General features: G+C 41.9%; 1 protein-coding gene across 3 annotated transcripts in view; it reads right to left on the reverse strand.

Moving 5' to 3' along the window:
* Positions 1–1237: 1237 nt before the first annotated feature.
* Zscan21 (zinc finger and SCAN domain containing 21) overlaps positions 1238–14843 on the reverse strand; it is a 40335-nt gene continuing 26729 nt past the window's right edge. The window contains exons 1-5 of one of the 3 annotated variants that reach the window (XM_047532858.1): positions 12944–13626; positions 11013–11069; positions 6817–7309; positions 6353–6542; positions 1386–2763 (exon numbers count right to left, since the gene is read on the reverse strand). In XM_047532858.1, coding sequence (XP_047388814.1) covers positions 1922–2763; positions 6353–6542; positions 6817–7215 — 1431 coding nt within the window. In that variant the 5' untranslated portion in view covers positions 7216–7309; positions 11013–11069; positions 12944–13626 and the 3' untranslated portion in view covers positions 1386–1921. Of the gene's footprint in view, positions 2764–6352; positions 6543–6816; positions 7310–11012; positions 11070–12870; positions 12875–12943; positions 13627–14843 lie in introns of those variants that run through there. The other 2 variants (XM_047532857.1, XM_047532859.1) reach the window with 2 other exon arrangements.

Here is a 14843-nt window from a genome sequence, read left to right on the forward strand (position 1 = left end):
CAGGGGGTTCCATCTGAGAATCCTAGTCTACAGAGCTATAATAGTTATAATCTCAGGTCATCAAGTCTGTGGTAAGTTTTAAAATTTTATTTTTGTGGTGCTGGGCATTGGACAGGCTGCTATGCCAGGCCAATGCCTTACCACTGAGTTAATCCCCCACCCATTTGTAGAAATTTGTAAGAAAACGAATAACAGCCTGATGTACTTCTGGAATGGTTCTTCCAAACCTGGCCATGAATGACGGCTAAAGGTAAATGAGGTAGATTAGATTAGAATTAGCAGAGTAATGAGAAAAGGGTCAGCAGGCCCAGGGCATGTTAAAATGGATTTATTGCTTGAGACCTGAAAACCCCACAATGGACTGTTATGAGGACCCAAACGACTCCTAGTCCACTAAGACAATGGACAATGGGATGCACAGTGATAGGAGCCTGGGATTGAGTTCAGGGCTGGCTGTGTCTGGGGCCAGAATTAACAGCAAATTCTACCATGCAGCTCAGTTCCCTAATGTCAGCAGGGAAGAGTGAAGTCTGGATTGGAAGAGGCGTGGTGGCATTTAGCCATCAGAGGTGAAGTGGACATCCTGATGGTGGGCAGCAAGGGTGCTGCCTGACTAAATGCTGTGGGCCTTCATCATGAACACACAGACAGGTTGGCTTTACATGTCCAGGTCAAGGTGCTGGCAGGACACCCAGATCTTCAACAAGCTACTTCAACAGGAAAAAAAAGTTGCTACGCCACCTCAAATCTATGGCTGGTACACAAAAACTTATCACTTAGAACTGTGGCCTAGGGGCTGGGGATATAGCTCAGTTGGTAGAGTGCTTGTCTTGCAAGCACAAGGCCCTGGGTTCAATCCCCAGAACCACAAAAAAAAAAAAAAAAAAAAAAAAGAAAGAAAGAAAGAACTGTGGCCTAATTGGTTCCCAGATGGCATACAGGGCAGGTTCCAGAGATCGGACTTGGTACTAGCATGAAGTCTCTTTATTATCCCTAATTCTGGCATGTCAGGCTTGGCAGCAGGAAAAAATATATTTCAGTGACTATTAAAAAAAACGATTGTAATATGAAGATAAACAAGTAACGGAGGAAGGAATGAAGCAGTTGGATTTCTAGGTAACAGAAGATACTGGTCCAGAAACACCACAGAAAGTACTTTAAGAGGTCACCAAGACTGCAGTCAGGACAGACAGGACAGATTTAAGATAATCATATTGTGTTTGACTTCTGGAGTTTTGGAAGAAGGAAGCTGCCCAGGGAGAGTCAATTTTAATTGACCTTGGAATAGACAGAATAGGTACAACCAAAATGCACATGAAGCTGACGAAATAATCCCAACAATGAAAACAATGTACTCAATATGCAGCAAATAAACACAATGTAGATCAAAATATAGCTGCTATACACACTGCCACAACCCCTCAGTACACATTCAGAAAGTACCAAAAGCCTTACTTACCCTCATTCCAAAATTTCTAAGAGCTAAACCAGTAGGAATAATTTCATCTGTAGTCATTTTCAATAATGAATACATCATTTATCACAATAAGAGTCCTAAGGCAGGATATGATGTTATAAGTTTATTCTGAATTCAATTAAACTGTGTTCAGTGTATCAATTCTTCACAAGTTATACTCTGGAATACATGTTGAAAGGTTAAGCAGTTTTAGTATTTCTCAATTACACTGGATATACATCAGTTTATGCAGAAGGCAAGGCTGGCATGACCTGCTGGGCCCTCAAGTATGGGGAGGGGACCCCCTGCCTTCGGAGTGCTGTGGAGTTGTCACTCTACAGGCAACCCTGATGGTGAGTGGAACAAAATCTATCAACAGAGGTTACTGCATCTCAGGCTTCTCCCTACATTTACGTTCTAAGGTTTATAAAAACAAAACAACAACGAAAGAGGGATACTTGACAATTATAGTACTTCTCCCTCTCCAGTGTGGACTCTTTGATGTTTAGAAAGATTTGACTTGCTACAGAAGGTTTTTCCACAATGATTACACCAATAGGGCTTTTCCCCAGTGTGGATTCTATGATGTTTATTAAAATTTGAGCTGTGGTTGAAGGCTTTCCCACACTCCTTACATTTATAGGGCTTCTCTCCAGTGTGGAGGCGCTGATGTGAACTGAGCCCTGCGTGCTGGCTAAAGCTCTTCCCACACTCGTTACACTGATAGGGCTTTTCCCCAGTGTGGATGCGATAGTGTCGAATGAGGCTGCCTTTGCCACTGAAAGCCTTTCCACAATCTTTACACTGATAGGGCGCCTCTTCTGTGTGCATTCTCTGATGCTTAAGGAGGTCTGAGCTTTGCCCAAAGGCTTTTCCACACTTACAGTCATAGGGCCGGTCCACCAGGTGGGTTCTGTAATGGAGGGTAAGGTTTGAGCTGTGGCTGAAAGCCTTCCCACATTTGGTGCACACGTAAGGTTTCTCCCCAGTGTGCGTTCTCCGGTGTTTGGTAAGATTTGAGCTATTACTAAAGGCTTTCCCACACTCGGCACATATATAACGTCTCTCTCCTGGGGTGGGTTTAGTGTGAGCTGATTCTGCCCCTTTCTTGGAACCTGTGTCTTGAAGAGTGGTTTTTGCTCCTTTTTCCTTTCCAAGGCTTACCCACTGCCTTTCTGACCTGGCCCCACACTTATTGGCAACAATCACAGGAATGATATCCCTATTGAGTCCATCTGCATGAGACTCTTCTTCAGAACTTTTCTGCTCATCTGCTGATTCTTCATTATGGGGATCCAGTTTATAATCTGAAACAAGAATGGAGAAAGGATATGGCTGTTTCCCATTCTGAGGAAGAAATAGTTAAATGAGAAATAGGACCATCAAACATGAGCTCCCTACCACAAACTACAATGGTCTGATGGGTACATGAACTTTTCTGCTATGAAAGCTCCATATATAAAAGGCAAGAGGTGAAAACAAGAAAACAAGCACATTTGGACAGGCGCAAAGGAGAGGAATGCTGCTCAGTCAGGAACAATGACCAAAAGTGATTAAGAAACGAGAATGACTTACGGGAGATGAGGCTCAGTGGCAAACTCACAAAACCTATATCCCCACAGAACTGAATATGAAAGTGATGAAGGAGGACATTCAGGACATTCAGTCCCATTTACAATCATTCCACTCCCATATCCTTAGTCATGTGAATTTAAGGAATGCTGGCTATGTCTTGTCATTCTTTCAGTTATAAAGTGACACTCTGTATCAGACTGAACGGGTAGAGCATCTCCGCAGGTAGTCAACACTTCATAAAAGTCATTTTAACCGTGTGTGGAAAAGGCGACTATGAGAAATGCACTCTGAAAAGCAGGCTCCCTTGGAGAACTGTCATCCCTCCACAGGTATGGAATCCATTTCTGTCTCCACCCTCCCTTTCACTCTTCACAAGGAGCAATCACTTGGAGTTATTGAATGAGCCATGAGCTCCTGAGCGTGTGCTTCTTACTTACATAAACTACAAGTTAACATTTAAAAACAGTCTAATGAAGCAGGATTTGAAAAACAGTTCTGCCAGGAACATTTATTTCATTGTTTTGCCACATGAACTGTTACTGTTGCGAAGCTTCCTATCCATCTAATTAACATACCATTGCGGGGAGGTCCATTCATCTTTTATATCTTGGTTCCTTTTAAGACATTTTAAATTTTAACGTTCTGTAGTTCTGTGGTAGATCTAGAGTTTGTCTTATTTAGCTCACTTGGATTGTTTCCTGAATTTGAGTATTTGTGTCTTTCATCACTTCTGGATAGTCTCAGTCTCTCCCAACTCTAGTCTCCTTTGGAACTGACATTAAACAGACTTGGACATCCCACCGTCATCCATCTCTTCTTCCTATGCAGCATTTCAGGTAACTTTCTCAGTCTACCATCTGGTTCACTAATCATCTCTTTAACCATTGTGTTCTTTATTTCAATGACCATAGACTTCAGGTTTAGAACCTTTATTTTATCAAAGTTGCCTGCCCACCCCTCAACAGCTTCTTACTGTCTTGAGATTTCAATATTTGTCTTAAATTATTTGAAACCAACTTATTTTATAAGGCGATTTACATCAATGTTCCATCATCAGAGAAAACTGGGCTTCAATTTTCCTTCTGTTGTGTCTACTGACTCTTAATTCTCCCTTGGGTATTTCAGAATTTTATAACTTTTATTTCTTAGAAAAGCTTTGTCCCCCGCTCTCACTCTAAATAAACATATGGCCTGGAATAGTCTAGAATTCACTGGAATATTCTGTCTGTGGCTTCACATTTGCTTCTGCCACACACTGAGAACCAAGGCTTATGTTAACTTCTTGGCTTGGAGGTTTCTTACCATGCAGGTAAAATAAAGTCAGCTCTCAAATCCTACCAAGGTAATTGTCTAGGGTTTCAATGTCTCTGGGTATGCTTCACTTCCACTCAAAGCTCAGGCATATTGGCAAACTTTGGTACTAGATCCCATGCTAGTGGACACGTTCATTTGGTCTAGCACAACTTTTCACACTGAGTATATAACCTTTTGGGTCTTCCATGTAAGGCTTTCAGTGCCAACACCCTTTTCCTCAGGAGGGCCCAAGAACCTGTCTCTTCTCCCTATATGGACATGAAAACCTGAGCTTACTATTGGCTTTGATAATCCTTCCTCTCCACTTCTCTTCTGTGTAGCACTGCCAAGTGACTATGCCAAGAGAAACAAAAAATAAAACCAATCATTTTCGGCTATCTGTATCTTTAAGTACTCTAGCAACTCCCAGAATTGACTAGAGAGGAGAACTGGCATTACCCACTATAAATAGTGAATCATTTAGCCAACAGTTCCATTTTTTACTTTTCCCACAGAATGTGATTTTTAACAGGGGTCAAAACTTTTTCCAGCTGGGCGTGGTGGTGCACACCTGTAAACCCAGTGGCTTAGGAGGCTGAGGCAGGAGGATCAAAAGTTCAAGGTCAGCCTCAGCAAATTAGTGAGGCCTGTCCCAAAATAAAATATAAAAAAAAGGACTGAGCATTTAGCTAGTGGTTAAGCACCCCTGGGTTCAATTCCCCGTACAAAACAAACAAAATACCTGGGATTCCGTGTGTCTGAGACATGTTAAACATCTTAGGGAGATTTCCAAGGGCTATGGACTCTGCTCACAAAAGCACAACATATACATGAATAGGTCTACACCACCTATACTTGAGCAAAGCCCTGGTGGACAATAAAATTTGGAGGGGCTGGGGTTGTGGCTCAGTAGTAGAGCACCTTCCTCGCAAGTATAAGGCACTGGGTTCGATCCTCAGCACCACATAAAAATAAATGAATTAAATAAAGGTCCACTAACATCTAAAAAAGTTTCAAAAAATAAAATTTGGAATACTGTCTCATGTTTTCACAAAGATAATTAAATATTAAATATTTTAAGAACTTGGTTATTATTCTTCTGGGAAATGATGGTATAAGAGTAGAAACCATTAGCATGAAATAATAAAGGGGAAAACCATTTATTGCTTCTGAGATTGCTCTGTAAACTATGATCTGTGAGAATTTGAGCAGGGAAGTAGTTACCCTAATATAGCTACAACCGGCTAGCTTCAGAAAGGAGGCTGCTAGTTACCTTCCATTCGTTCTTTCCTGATCCATTCTCTCTTGTTCTATACCCCAAGAAACTAACCAATAGGACTGTACTGTTTTGTATGGCCACCAGGTGGGTCTGCCAATAGGGAATCTTCTATAGCAGAAGATGCGTGGGCAGGAGCAGCATGAAATTGGGGTATTTATTCCCTTTGCACTCTCTCTACCTGATGACAGGGCATATAACCACAACTCCTATCAAGTGACCTCTTCTCTCCTCCTCCAACCAAGGCTACAGCTCCCATCAGATTCTGGTGACAGGTCCTCTTTCTTGACCCTTTATGTTCAAAGACAGTAATGCCTTTTTTAAAAAACCAAACAAACAAAACAGTACTGGGGACTGAACCCAGGGGAGCTTAACCCTGAGTTATATCCCCTGCCCTTTTTGTTTTTTATTTTGAGACAAGGTCTTGCTAAGTTGCCCAGGCTGGCCTTGAACTTGCAATCTTCCTGCTTCAACCTCCTGATAGTTAGGATCACAGGCATGCACCACCACATCTGGTGACAATAATACCTTTACATTGCTGTCTAGTGTGCTCTACTCCACACTGGCTGTCCACACCTCTGTACAGTACCTTTATCTAACTCATTTCACTTGGTCCTCTAAGAGTGTGCCATCTGTTTCCACACCAGGACCCTGGCTGATACAGCTGTATCTGGGGAAGAAAGGAAACTACTCTGCTAGGAGTCACTGCTTCTTCAACTATGAAGGCCAGAGTCCTGTGAGATGGTGCTCACCTTGACTTTTTCTTGGATCCTGAGTGAAATCCTGCTCCTCACCAGTCTCTTGGATGTACAGAGGTCCCCAGGATTCGTACTTGGGACTGGTCTCCATGGACTGTGCCTGCATGCTGCTCAGGGATGCCTTGGTACTTCCTGAAGATGATGTCTTCTCCCACACCTGTTTCTGTTCATTTGGAGTTGAAACCTAGAGACAGGAAGAACTGGATGGGTTTGTGCACAGCTCACTATAAAGAACAGAATGGAAAATCTCAAGGAAAAACTCTAGGGAAAGAAAAAAGAATTCTAATCTATCCTCAAAATTAAAGGTAGTTTAGGACAGGAGAAGAAAATTGTAAGGAAACATGATCCAACTCACAGAAATTTCATCCAGCTAATTATGTTGAATGAACAAGTTTATGTTCCTGCAGGAAATGCTATGCTCTTAACATCTGGAATAAAAAAAGGCCTCCCCTGCCTACCTGCAGTCCTGGTTCATCCAGTTCTCGCTCCAGATCTTCCAGGAGAGTGACAGCCTCTTCGGCGCTCTCTGGGCAGTGCTCCTGCACCCAGGCCTGGAGTTCCTGGGGCAGGATGGTCAGGAACTGCTCCAGTACCAGCAGCTCCAGGATCTGCTCCTTGGTGTGAATCTCTGGCCTCAACCACTCACAGCAGAGCACCCGGAGCTGGCTCAGGGCTTCCCGGGGCCCAGGGGTGTCATGGTACCCAAACTGCCTAAAGCGTTGGCGGAACATCTCCAGGCTGGGAAGGCACTTCCCTTTCTCTTCTTCCTCCTCGACTTTCACAGTCACAGGTCCCACCTGATCCTGAGGCGGCCTGGGGCCCAGAACTGTGGCCATGCCCACCACCTTGGTCATCATACAGACTCCAGAAACAGCTTCTCTAAGGCAGGCTCTGTGGAGCAGGAGTTTTGGTTCTTTTGGGTTTCTGATTCCTTAGAGCCACAGGTTAAACCTATGAAAATATGGTCATCATTACCCAAAAAAAAAAAAAAAAAAAAAAAAAAAAACATCAAAAGGAAATGTGTGTGGTTTTTTTTTTTTTTGGTCTTTACAGACATACTTTTAGTGTAGGAAATTGTAGAAATTATGGCTGCCATAAAACCCTCATAACAATTATTGTTCAAAATTCTTCTGGAGTCAGCTCAGGATAGCCTACTTTGATTTTACTGAGTTGTGTCTCTACTTTCCTAAAAAGTGTCGTGAGGCATAATTTAAAAATTAGATTAACTTGCTCTGAAAACTATTTCAAATCTTACAACCACAGATACCTTGGTTTCTGAGAATTCAATAAGCTATTCAACGGTCAAATACTGTCTGTTTGAACCTAAAACATTTATTTAGCTTGAACATTAAAAATTTAGTCAAGGGCTGGGGTTGTGGCTCAGTGGTAGAGCGCTTACCTAGCATGTATGACGCACTGGGTTCAATCTTCAGCATCACATAAAAAATAAAGTTATTTGTTTTTATCTATAACTAAAAATATTTTTAAAGAATTTATTATTCAAATAACTGGGTTTGTCAGCATAACCAGGTATGAGGTTGGAATTAACTAACATTTTAAAATAATAAAGTATAATTAGAGACATAAATTTTGAACTTCACTTGACCCATTTTAAGTAGGGCATATGCGAGTTTTTAAATGTCTTTAGTTTTTTACAGGAAGGCAGGTGGAATCATAAAGATCAGACTAAAAATGACAGGTATTCTTATGGTGGTATTTTTTTTTTTTTTTTGACAAAATGTCAATCAAAATAAAGGATGCAAACAAAAAATGATTAAAGAATTGTTTCTTTTAAAATTTAAATACTCTTAAATCTTTCAGGCTGTGGACACGTGAAAATACCAAGACATAGGTAGTAATATAATTACTTCAATTCTCTCCTTTTACCATAAAGTCTATTCATTCAATATTTGAACACCTGTCATGCAGTGGTGCTAGGGCTGCAGTGGGCAAATAAGACACACACCCTACCCTCTTTTTTTTTTTAATGGGGAAGATGGAAAATAAACAAACTGACAAGAGAATCAGTCTGTCATTACGGGCACTTATTAAGTATATTTCAGAAAAAATACGCATAAATTAATGAAAGTCTTATTCTTGTGACTGGTCTTCCTGAGTGTTTTCAAACCTTAAGCACCAACTTCAAGACATACAGGTATCCATTGTTGGATGTGGCTATCTAGAACAGCAAAATTCCAGTAGTCTCAAAAAAGAGAAATGCCTAAAAACCTGCATGAAATGACACTGATAACAATGGAAATACTATAAAGAGGATGTTTAAACACCTTATAAAAACTGAAGATAAGAAAAGAGGAGTTGCAGTTAATCTCAATCTAACACATTTAAAACATCCAACTAAGCTAATTTTGAATATGCAACGATCTCCCTGGATCTGGCTTACCAGCACCTCAAGGTATCAAAAGTGATGAATGTGTACATAGCAAAACAAAATGAGGGGAAAAGACCAAAACTTAATTAACAGTGACATTGCTGGGTTATGTAATTACAGAGAATTTCAATATTATTTTCTTGTTTGGATTTCCAAATTTTTAAAAAAGAAAGTATATTACTACTTTAGTAATCAGAAAATCTTTAAAGGTATCACCAATAGTCCTTTGACAAACTAGTTTTTATTGCTAACTGTGTGGAGAAGGTTCATATTTATGAAATTAATGTTGGTGGAATGCTTAGCAATAGAATTATAAACATCAGCAAGAAACTCAAAACATGAAAAGGGAAACGATGGTAGCAAGAAAAACATGCAGAACTATTTTAGCATTAAAGCTAATCATCCAAATAAAGGATTCTTGGGCCAAATTTAAGTCTAGAAAATAGGGGGTTAGCCAACATTAAACAAGACTTTTAAAAAAAATTTTTTATATTTTAAATTATGGAAATCTTTAGAGTATTTTCAATGCTATCACTTGCCCAAAATAGGAAAATGCCATTCCCCAACTTCAGGAACTACCAATGAACATCGGTTTTGGAAATGAAAAGCCACTATTCTTCAAAAATTTGTAGGAAAGATGGAGAGTTTTGGGTGTCTTTTGGTGAACTAAGAAAAGTTTAACCAATCAAGAAAGTTATTTATTTATTTCTATGGTACTAGAAATCAAACCTAGGGGTGCTCTACCACTGAGCTACATCCTTAGCCCTTTTTATGTATTTTTAAATTTTGAGATAGGGCCTTGTTGCCCATCTGCCCTTGAACTTGCTATCCTATTGCCTCAGTCTTCCAAGTCACTGGGATTATAGGTGTGGCCACTGCATCCCAACTGAAAAAAGTTATTTTGAAATAAAGTATCGTTAATACTAAAAAAGAACTACCTGGGCCTGTAGATTAAGGATCTGGACTATGTGCTAGGGGTATGAGCTAGTTTGGGAAGTGCACTGCTGGTGAGGGTAAGGCTGAAGAGGTCAATTTAGAACCTCTGAAGAGATCACTGAGAGGCAGAAAGCTCAGGTGGTAAGTTGGAGTTGAAGGTAAGACAACATAAGGTGGAAAGAGAACAGGGGCCTTTGTTTACTGTGTATATACTCTGTGAACAGAATGGAGTCTAGCACACATCTGGTATACAACAGGTGCTCAATAAAGTGGAGAAGAGGCTGAGGCAAGAGGATTGAGCCAAGGATTTCAGGGCCAGCCTGGGCAACAGAAGAAGATCCTGTCTCTTAAAACAAAGATCTGTGGAGTGTATGAAAGAAAAAAATGGGTCTTAAAATAACTACAATGCTCCCTTAGGTAAAAAGAATAGCTTTAGGTCTGAAAACAGTAGCTACTGAGAACATACTGGTTCTGGAGAAAAGATAGTGACCTACGCAGCCTTTTCCTCATGAACCCGGATGAAGCAATCTATCACTGAACAAGGCAGCCTGCCTCTGACTCATTTGTCCACAAGGACAGTTGTCCTCACTCTACACAGCTCGCACTGGTCAATTTAAGTTGTAGACTTTCAAGATTGTAATTCTTTCTTTCTCTCTCTCGCTCACTCTCTTTTTTGGGTACTGGGGATTGAACCACTGAGCCACATCCTCAGCCCCTTTTTATATTTTATTTAGAGACAGGGTCTCACTGAGTTGCTTAGGGTCTCACTAAATTGCTGAGGTAACTTTTTAGTTCCTTTAAAAAAAATTTTTTTTAGTTGTAGATGGACACAATACCTTTATTTGTTTGTTTGTTTATTTTGTGTGTTGCTGAGGATCAAACCCACATGCTAGGCAAGCACTCTACCACTGAGCTGCAACCCCAGCCCCAACTTTTTATTTCTTGATCATTCTCACAAAGACCTGATACCAAGAAAGTACTATATGGCCCAATGAAGCTTGTCCCTGGGACTGAATTCACATCTGAACATGGAAGGTACATGGGCATAAAGGGAGGACTGATTTATTTTCTTTTTACTCATGTTCAAAGGGACAGAGGTACAGAATGCCATTTCCATTGTAACTGTTGCTTTTATAATTTTAAAATCCTAAATAAGATCCCCTATGTTAATGTTTACCGATCACACTTGCGAATCAAACCCACTGGAAACACTGAAATGACCATGGAACACCCACCCTCCATCCATGCTTTCAAAGATTTTCAGAAGCATATATGCTCTTAAATTTGGTTCTGAAAATCTGGAAGACAAGTAACATTACTTTTACTTACATATAGTTCAAAGCTTCTTGGAAAAGTGAAAAATACCCAGGATGGCTACAGGAAGATCTGTTAGGAAAATAAGTTAATAAAGTGCAATTTTCATGGCTGTCATAAAACAAAACAAACCCTCCCAGTAATTCCAGCCCATGTGAGGCCTCCATCTCCAACAAATATTTATATCTATTAAAAAAAAAAAAAAAAAAACTTTAAGTTGTAGATTGACACAATATCCTTATTTTATTTATTTATTTTTATGTGGTACTGAGGATTGAACCCAGTGCCTCACACGTGGTAGGTAAGTGCTCTACCACTGAGCTACAACCCCAGCCCATATCTATTGTTATTAGATTCTTAGTTTTTTATTAAAAATATATTTTTTCATCTGTTCCCCTTCATTTATTTTTGCGACCAGTTCTGGTAAAACTTTAAATCATGAAAAGGGCTTCTAGGAATAGAATTCCTATTTTTAACCTTGCTTTGATGAGAAACTCAGTTAATTCTCCAGCTGCTAATTAAGTCAGAAAAGCAGGGATACCAGTCCTTGGATAACTCTCCACTGCATTCCAATTCTGAAGCATCCTAAGAGATGCCATTAGATGTTCTGACAGGGTGGACCAGAATTAGCACCTTCATGCTGGTCTCAGAGGTACCCAGTATATCCAGTACTATCACCCAAGTTCAGGACTACTGGAAAAACTCAGCCAGGGGAGGAGCAGTGCCATCTAATCTCCTAGAATAAAGAACCGTGACTGTGCAAGGCAGACAGAGTCACAATTGGCTCTGTCTCTCCACTGGGTCTCATCACTCCTCTCCTTATTCTATGTTCCACCAAGATCAAATAATGGTGGTAGGATTCTGTTTCTTTCCTGACTCAGCTTACTGATTCATTCAGGAAAATGTGCACAATCTTAGTAATTAGAAAAAAATGGTTCCAGATATGGTGATGCATGCCTGTAATAGGAGCTACTCAGGAGGCTCAGGTAGGACAATCACAAGTTCAAACTGAGTAGGAGCAACAAAAAGGGGGGGGGGGGGAGAGAGAAAGGCAAATTAAAGTCTCAATAAAATGTTTCCACCCATACGACTGGTAAGATTTTTAAAAACTGGAAAATGAACTGTCTTGACATTATTTTTTTTCTCCCTAAAGAAAGTTAATTTTTATCACATTTGGTCATGCTGAGTTTGTCTAAAGATTCATTTTGAGACGCTCTCCTGGTCTTGGCCTTCGAATTTTTCTTAAAATGTGCATAAACTCAAAAAGCAAGTGACTAGAAAACAAAGGCCACACAACTCACACTGTCTTCAACTACAGTGAATTTTTTTTAAAGCTATCAGATTGTTTCCTCTCCATAGTGATTTCTTTCCCCCGTCGACCATATTTTAACTTTTCCTTATTTAAAATGGCTTTCCAAGTCTCTCTCCCCCATCAGATCACCTCTCTTTACGCTCTACTTATAAACGGTCCTCTAAAAATGTTTCCAAACTGGAGCAGATCCCCGTTATGTACGCTTTATAACCTGGACAAAGCCCAAGGGGACTATTCCTTTCGGTGGACCGAACACTACCCCAAATCTCCGAGATTCGGTTTCTCACAGGAGGTTCCCACCCATCGGACGTTATTTCCAACAATGAGCCCCGAGTTCAGACCTAACTGAGCGCTAGCGAAGGGAGGGAGGGCCGCCCGGGTCAGACTAACGAACGGCTCGACTCAAGAGAGCACATAAGAAAGCTGTTCTGGGACGACAGAGAGACCAGGTTTCATTTGTTAAAGCCCCAGCGGGTGGAAAAGCCTTTCCAGAGACCCGGCGCCTCCATCAGCAGGGGCTGGGCAGGGACGCGGGGCTCCTCCCCACAGCCCTGCTCGGACCAGTCTGGGGACTCCCGGAGACCACAGCTGCTAAGTCCGTCCACCCCCCAACTCCCCAAACCTGGCCACCTACCCCTCCGCCGCCCGCCACGGTAACCCGGGACCAACAGGCTCACCGTGAGTCAGAGCCGCTCCGGGCGCTGGGAGACCGCTCGGCGGGCCACGGGACGGCGCAGCCGGAAGTGCGTCAGAGCCCCCCCGCCGCGGGAGTTGCTGCGGGGCCTCTGGGGCCCCTCTAGGAATTCGGGAAGTCTTCTCGATGGGGCGCGGCTGGAAGAAGCGGAATCGCCCCTAAAGGAGAACAGCCAGACAGCTTGCTCCCCCTTTGTATTCTCATCAGGCGAATGCTTCGGGGGTCCTCCAACTTGGCTCCCGACGCCCAGGGATGGCGGGGGTGGGGGAGGGAATACCGGCTGGGCGTGGTCCCCTCGGGCCCCTTGAGGACTGCAGGGCAGGGTTCACTTGTGTTCCCTTAAGAGGCCCATCACCACGTTTATGTACATGGGACCCCGAAGCCGGAGATACAGTTATCACTTGCAGGCGCGGGTCACGGTGGTATCAGTCCCAAGTAGCCTTGCGCATTTTCGGGTCTTAAACTTTGCCTGCAGAAATCATAGGGGCTGCGCTCCTCCGGATGTTGCAGGACTTGATAAGGAGGTCTTCGCCTGTCTTTCCTCCCTCTGCTCTGTACAACTGCAGGTTTCCAGACCCCAAATTTTAGCACCTCCGTCCCACCCCCTGACATCCCTTGGAGAGATTGCTTTTGTCAGGTCCTGCAAAAATCACATGAGTTGAGGGACAGCAGCATGCCTGCATGCCTGTATACAGAATTCCCTGTCTAAATGTATCAAAGATTTAGAATTGACATTTTCTCCTTAATGTTTTCTAGTATTTTTAAAAAATTATTTTCAAGGACATAAACATGTAAAAAAGTGAAATGATGGTCAACAAATATTCTCATTTTCTTCATTCCCCCATGCACTTCCCACTCCTCGCCAAATTATTTTGCAGTAAACCTCAGACAAAATTTATCATTTCCCTAGGATTTTCAAAATAAGGCCAATCTTTCAGCATTGGTCAGATGTCTAAGATGATGGGTCTGTCTTAGGTGCCATATCTTAAGGGGAGTGTTCACAAGCCAGTGGTCATCCAAAGATGACATGAGCAAATCTAAAGACATGAGGCCTAAACACCAGGCATTCAACCTAAGAGAACTTGCAGAGTTTGTCCTTACTCCCTATCATAGAAGACAAGGGGAGAATCAAGGACAGGGCAATGTTAGTTTTCAAGCACAGGTGAAGTGCCAACATTTGGAAAACCAGTTTGTTTTATAAGATCCCAGAGGTAGAATGAGACCATTGAATAGAAATAATGTAAGTATTCAATAAGAGGAAAAACTTTCTTTTAGAATTGTTCAAAAGTGACAGACACTTCCTGCAACATCCTGTGCTATCCCTGAAGAATGGGAGAGCACCGATGGTGGTGGGGATGGGGGTTTCGCACGCTGAATTTTTGAGCTAGATAACCTTCAGTATCTCCTTTCTATATTTTCCCCAGACCCGTATTAACTTTCCCCCTTCTCTCCAACCTTTTCATGATACTTGTTCACCATTGCCATTCCCTCCATACACCTCCTTTGAGTCCTTACCATGGGCCAGGTACTGTTATGCATTCCGTTAATTCTTTACTGCTGCATAAAACACTACCCCAAAATTTAGCACCTTAACACAACAATTGTTTAATATTTTTCACATCACCTCACAAAGATATGAACTGACTGGGTTGTTCTGCCTTTCATGGTGTCACCTAAGCAGGGATGGCTGCCAACTGGTGCTGGCCCAGAGACTGGAAGCTCAGCTGGGGAAATTGGCCTGGGACCTTGGTTCTCCTCCATGTGTCTCTCAACATCACTGCTTGGGCTTCTTTGTAGTTTGATGACTGGATTCCCCAAAAGTAGCATTTTAAGAGGGTGA

Source organism: Sciurus carolinensis, chromosome 18 (assembly GCF_902686445.1).
Source record: "Sciurus carolinensis chromosome 18, mSciCar1.2, whole genome shotgun sequence".
Lineage (NCBI taxonomy): Eukaryota > Metazoa > Chordata > Mammalia > Rodentia > Sciuridae > Sciurus > Sciurus carolinensis.